The 6,455-nt window shown below is 43.1% G+C and overlaps 1 protein-coding gene across 9 annotated transcripts in view; it reads right to left on the bottom strand.

The window, feature by feature from the left end:
* Positions 1 to 6,455, bottom strand: part of Asap1 (ArfGAP with SH3 domain, ankyrin repeat and PH domain 1) — a 287,931-nt gene that overhangs the window by 37,380 nt on the left and 244,096 nt on the right. For all 9 annotated transcript variants that reach the window (XM_026782793.1, XM_026782794.1, XM_026782796.1 and 6 more), the window contains 4 exons: positions 5,958 to 6,091; positions 4,280 to 4,371; positions 1,156 to 1,342; positions 727 to 812 (listed from right to left, as the gene is read on the bottom strand). In XM_026782793.1, coding sequence (XP_026638594.1) covers positions 727 to 812; positions 1,156 to 1,342; positions 4,280 to 4,371; positions 5,958 to 6,091 — 499 coding nt within the window. The remainder of the gene's footprint in view (positions 1 to 726; positions 813 to 1,155; positions 1,343 to 4,279; positions 4,372 to 5,957; positions 6,092 to 6,455) is intronic.

The raw sequence follows: 6,455 nt of genomic DNA, 5'->3' as shown, positions 1-6,455 counted from the left end.
GTAGTGCCTCATTTAGTCTTCACACCCACCTTACAAGGGACTATCAGAGAGTAGCTTCTACCTTACAGATGAACAGTACAAGGCAAGGAGAGGCTCCGTTGCTCCCTTACCCAGCTTTACAGAACAGGGGTTGGGGCAGGCACTCTCTGGAGACAATACTCTTAGCCACCATGCTGTGTTAGCTCTTAAAAGGAAAGCGAGGCCTTTACCTAGTTAGGCCGTGTCCGTGTACTATTCTTCCTACAAGAGTCCAACTTTCCTATCTGACTGCTGTTTTCTGGGTAAGTTCTGCTGCTTACAGAACAGCCTAGTAAGGGTTGGGCAGGGACAAACCTCCGGTGTACTTCACTTGAACTGGTCAAGGCAGCTTTACATCAAACCAAAGACAATGAAAACCCCTAAGTATGACTGACCTAAGCTGCTAAGTACTTTGTATTGATTAAGCCACGGGTTGGCAGTATGCCATATGTGGCTTATATCCTCTTTACATAAATAAAGATTTACTAATACACAGCTCCATTAACTCATTTGTAAATTGTGGTCTATGGTTGCTCTGACTGCAACGGCACAGACAAAGGGCTGAAATTGAGCTCTCGTGTCCTGTAGAAGGTGTTTTAACCAGCTAACCACAGAGAACTCTTGTGAGCTCTGGTATAGGCCCCACACAGGATTGGTTTGTGCTAGTAAAGCTTCTCAGTTCATTCAGACAAGGAAACAAAGCCATACCAGTTTTGTACAAGAAAATCAACCAGATGGAGAGATGTCTGGTCTGCGGTCCTGACGGCAAGGTGAAGGGCTGTCTCCCCGAGCTCCTGAGAAGGGAGGGCGGACAGAAATGTAGTTATCAGGCCTCCAGCAGCTTCACTGTCAAGGAACCCCAAGCAATTATCGAGGGCATTTCTGTTCTCCAATTCTCTTAGACATGGTCAGCTAATGCACACACATCTCATTAAAGATTGCCAGAAAAGTATGATCCCTCATTTAAACTCGTGTCTTCTTTCTTTCTTCTTTTGCTGTTTTGAGGAAGGATCTCAGCTGTGCAGCCCAGGTTTTACTCTCCCTGCTACTTCATTCCAAGTGCTGAATGAGAGAAGCACGCCACCATGGCATGCTCATTTTCTACTTTTTAATCCTTGGGCTTCTCTGAGGCCTTACCTGCCCAGGTTCCAGCAGTGGCTCCATTAGCTCCACCCCCTCTGCATAGACTTGGATTAGTGCAAGTAAGTCTCTGGACTTGATGGCCTCAAGCAATTCATTCAGCTTTGCTGAGGAAGAGGCACAGGTCTTCCTGGAGAACCGGTGGTCAACATACTTTGCAGTGATATATTCTTTTCGTACAGTCCTAAGAAAAACAAAATGGTCAGAGCATTTCTGCTTCAGAAGAGCTGAAAAACATTTCTCCTCACGCTTCCCTTAATTAGATGTGCTTCCCCTCAAACAACAAACCAGGCTTTAGACCAAGTCCAACAGAGACAGAACAATGAAATAGATATTGCTTATGTGTAGGTAATGCATAGTGACAAAATTAATGGGCACAAAGATCATGGCTGATTTCCACAGAGAAAACATGCTATGAATATTTCACATTAACAACATATGTGGAAAGATTTTAAAAGTTGAGACAAAAGTTCACAGAGCTTCATGAAAAAGATTTTATTTTTCTGCTCTAACCCCTATCTTTTAGGTGGGAAAACTGAAGCTCAGAAAGGTCGCCATTAAACCAACCCTACAAGCAAATATGGGAGTGGTACAAGGACAAGGATGAGTTGACTTCTCTGCAGAGGTTTCCTTTAGGAGTTGGAGCTAGGGACACCAGGCCTGAAGTCTGAGTGGCCAAGGAGACTAAAGCAATCCTGGGAGACTGGGCTACCTCCCAACCCTAAGGCTGACAACAGGGCCTCAATAGCCCAGTGGTCCCTCAGAGCCTCAATGGCCTACAGGGGAAGACTGAAATGGAAGTCCACTCTCAGGAAAACAGCGAGCCAGGTAGAGAGAACTAGGGTCAGCTGACATTGCCTGAAACCCCAGAAGCTGCCTGTCAATCCCTTGAGGGTCCCAATTACACAAGCTAATTAGTAAAAAAGAGAGATGAAGTTTGGGTTCAAATGCTACCTTCTACAGTGTCCCAGCTGTGTTACATCAGGGAAAGTACTTAAACTTTATGAGTTTTAGGTTTTTATCATTTGAAATGGAAACACCTACTCACTGGCACATTAAAGATCTACATGCTGATTTTGAATTTACATGTATGCCTGAGTTTATATGCATCATGGGTTTGCATGCAGGTTTCTGAGGACAGAAGAGGGTACTGGATCTCCTGGAAATGGAGTTACACGCAGCTATTAGCACCTTGGTGTGGGCACTCAGAACTGAACGTCTGTGCCACACCTCACACAACTGTGATTCGGTAACCACACACTGGGCAGCATCTGCCTTCTGGTATTGAGGGTGAGGCTATATGCAGTTTGCTTTCCTGTCTCCTCAGCACAGAATCAGCACACTGTAAGCACATGCAGAATCAACAAAAGACCACTGCTGCCAAAAGGCCTTCTGGGAGACTTAACTTCATGATTTCAGACTGAATGTGCCCTGTAAAAATTTTAATAGTTGTGTGAATTTGGTATCCATGGAAGCTTTGGTCAAATATTTAGACTGGTGTCCTTTCTTCCTTCATAGAGCCTCCCTAACCAGTGAGCAAGATTAATCTGTCTTCCTAGATACCCACAGCATTCAGGGGCTGAGGTAGAATCTTCAGCATGTACAAAGCTCTGGATTCAATCTTGGGAACTCTCTTTCCAACTTTTTTTTCAAGTACCAGGAATGGAATCTGGTGCCTTCTAGGCAAATGCTTTGTCACTGAGCTCATAATTCCTAGTTTCTAGTTCTTCTCTACCTATTAAATGGTAAGTCCCATTTTTAAAATAAATTTATTTATGTGGCTCAAAAGTAAAGTGAAAGTGTTTATCAAGAAGTCTCACACACCTGCTCCTATGCCAGACTACACACTTTTATCAGCTCCCATTGTCTTTCAAGTTCGTTATGCAAACATAAATTCCAATAAATGTGTTGTTATGGTTTGGATCTGAAAAGGTCCCCTTCCGGTTCATGTGTTGGAAGATTGGTCTCTAGTCAGTGACAGTAACAGGCTACTGACCAGGCCACGAGGGCACTGACCTGATGGGTGGATGCACCCGTGGGCTCATGGTAGGATGAACTATTAGAAGGGCTAGCTGGAGGTAGTGGTGGCTGTATTATGTCATCTGTGAAGGGTATGGCTTCTGGGCCACTTCCTGCTCGCTCTGCTTTCTGGCTGCTGCGAGGTAAGCAGTCATCCCCCCACCCCCACTTCCTGCCTTACCACCCTTGGCCACAGTACCGTTGCCAGCTGACTATGGACAGAAACACCTGCAACCTTTCCCCCTTAAAGTCTTTTTAATAAGGCGCACACCATGATCACACAGAACTTTGTATGCAAATGTATTTGGTTTCTGAGCAGACAGTGGAGTAATGAGAAGGATTTAATCACCAAATTTAGCCACAAATCGGTTTTCCAATTTTGACAGTGGGTATACGTCCAGAGGGCAAGTGTCTTCTTCCCTCCATTTCGCACTTTCTCCTTTCCCAAAAGATAGTCTATTCTGGACTGTGCTTTTCTGTTCAAAATTTACCAACATTCTTGGAAATCACTTAAACCAGGCCATGGGACTTAAGTTTTTTCACATCTGTATAGTGTTTCATCGCCTGGTAGTCATAGATTCCCTTTCTTCTGATATTTTTTCTATCACACAATAGACACTAGTTTCAAGAAGTGTAAGAGCTGAGTGCTGGGTACTGAGATTTTAATCCTGGTAAGGAAAGCCGGCTTGTTTTCTTGTACTCTGTCATTTTGTACTCCCAGTGAAACACATCAGACGAAATGTCAGCCTCCCCAGACTTGCTGAGTGGGTTGTTCAGCTTCTGCATCTTGGACAGTACGACAGTGCTCTCTGGCCACTGCCTTGACATGTCTTTTACCATAGCACACTGTGGCTAGACATGACTGTCCCTGAGGATCTGCTCTATGGAGCTGGTATTCAGTAGCAGCTCCCAGGGCGGGTACTGCTAAGAAGAAGCTTGCCTATTCCAGAGACATGCTTCAAACTACCTTCATAGCTTTTTCTTGATAATGGGGAAGATACTGTAACCATTAACTAGTTCTTTCTTTCTTTTTTTCTTTTTTTCTGGTGAGGGAGGGGAAGAGGATTGAATGGTGAAGAATTCATATATTCAAAATACTTACATATCACTTGAAGGGGTGGGCTTTGGTGAAGGGCTGGGTAAATTTGCTTCCATAATATCGTTAAAACTATTATTTCCTACATTCTTGGCCAGCTGTAATATAAACATACAGAACATAGTGAACTCTCTACCACTGGTTAATAGACTCCTACTGTTTGCTTTCAAGATTTTTGTCTATGTGTTTTTCTTCATCCGACTCTGAGTATACAAACTATCCCCTTTTCTGATTAGTAGAAATTTCCTGAGCACCTGTCACATGCCAGGCACTGATTCTCAGAGGTGTCCAGAATCTGGTGGGGTCAAGACAAACAATGTCTACAGATATTATGTGATGAACAAGACTTAATCCCCCACATAAAGTTTCTGAGATCAGACGGACCTCCCCATGGGAGCCTAAATGTATGAACAATAGCTTTTCACAAAATATGGAAGAAAAGAAAGTAGATTATTCCCTTCCTGGGTAGAGATTAGGGTGCTGTGGGTACCCAGAAGACATTTTGCTTCCGGACTCAGGGTTGTTCCATGAAAATGTCTGTGTCCTTTAGGAGGGCCTTTTGTCATGTGCACAATTCCGAGATTCATGTGAAACTCAAGAGACATCCATAGAGATGGTCTTTGGGTAGAAAAGTCTCGGGTTTCTTGTTCAGTGAATATTTAACACTTGGACTTTCTCATCTCTGGTGGAAGATTCGCTCTCACGTCTGTAAGCAAAGGGCTGTCATGGCACCATGTCTATACTGTGGGAGAATGTGTTCCAGGGCTCATTATGACCGAGACTGTTTTCTGGAAAGTGAAACGGAAAGTACGATTTCCTACTTCCTAAATGAATAGGTTCATCAAACACAAGTAGCTGCTTGGATGGCAAGAGCTGCAGTGGAGTGGCTACTGCCTTGCCTTTTTGGTGCTCCTATGCAGATAAGCCTTGTGCTGAGCTGGGTCTACTGCTCTCCTGATCCTCAAGAGAGACCTTTCATCTCAGTTCAGTTTCACTTAAACAAACTTCATTCTTAGTCTTTCACACTAGGGTTAAATTATTCATAGCAAGGACCCTGGCCACAGGCTCTAATGGGGGAGCCACCTGGGCCTTTCACTACAATTTTCAGTGTATCACAAGGACCAGAGGAACTATACAAAGATTTCAAATTTGATGAGAAACTGAAACGAAAAACACATATAAGTATTCATAGCCTCCATATTTTTCAAATGTTTATAAAGCAATTTATTCCATCAGTAGCTATGTAAGTTAGGCTACGGAGTAATTGGGTTTTGTGACACTCGGTAACAGGTCATATGTAACTTTACAAATACGCAGTAGCAAAGATTAAACTGGGAAAAGCTTTTGTTGTTAGTTTTAATATAAGCCACTAAGTATACTGCACACATGCTTTAATTGCCATTGTAGTGAACTGTATGAAAACTAATCCCCAACGGAAGAAAGCAACTTGAGAGAAGCCCTTCCTGAGGGGACAAGTCCAGCATGGACTACTTTTTTTTCTTAAAAAGGAAACAGAAATAAACAGTAAACATTATACATCACATAAAATTAAATCCTAAGTGTTTAGGCAAATCCATTGCATTTGATAATTATTTGTAGCAATTAGAAAAAACACTCTTAAGAGGAGTATGTTAATATGTTTTAGACAATGAACTTTTCTTCTAAAGTACAGGGCAGAACTTACCAAGAGTTCAGAAGTTCCTAATTTGTCTAGTTCCAAAGACTGAATACGAGAAATGTGAACCCCCATTTCCCTATGGATTCCGGAACATTCTATACAGGTCAAAATACCCAAGTTGGTTGAAAGCCATGTGGGTTCTGTGGAAAACATTTCATGAAACAAGACATGTCATTCAGAGTGCTGGCTGCGGAGGAACTCACAGCGTCAACCTTGGGAAGAATTAGCACAGGGAAAGGTTAAATGTGGGAATCGGTATCCCTGCCATGTGGTATTAAAAACCAAAATGGAGCATTTATCCTTGTAAAAATTTGTTTCAGTCCTCTCCCTAGAGATCCTATGGAACATTCCCAGGCCTTGTGCCAGGGTTTCCCTTCTTGCCCCAGTCACTCACACCAGGTGATGGAGCTGCAAGCCTGTTAAGTAGTGAATTCTACAGCCATAGTCAACAGTTAGGATACGAGTAGCTCTGATCCATCTTTCCAGCCTAGTCCTCAGCAGCAC

The sequence above is a fragment of the Microtus ochrogaster genome, chromosome 15 (assembly GCF_000317375.1).
Source record: "Microtus ochrogaster isolate Prairie Vole_2 chromosome 15, MicOch1.0, whole genome shotgun sequence".
Classification (NCBI taxonomy): Eukaryota; Metazoa; Chordata; class Mammalia; order Rodentia; family Cricetidae; genus Microtus; species Microtus ochrogaster.
The sequence above is the reverse complement of the archived record's forward strand: the minus strand, read 5'-3'. Positions and strand labels throughout refer to the sequence as shown.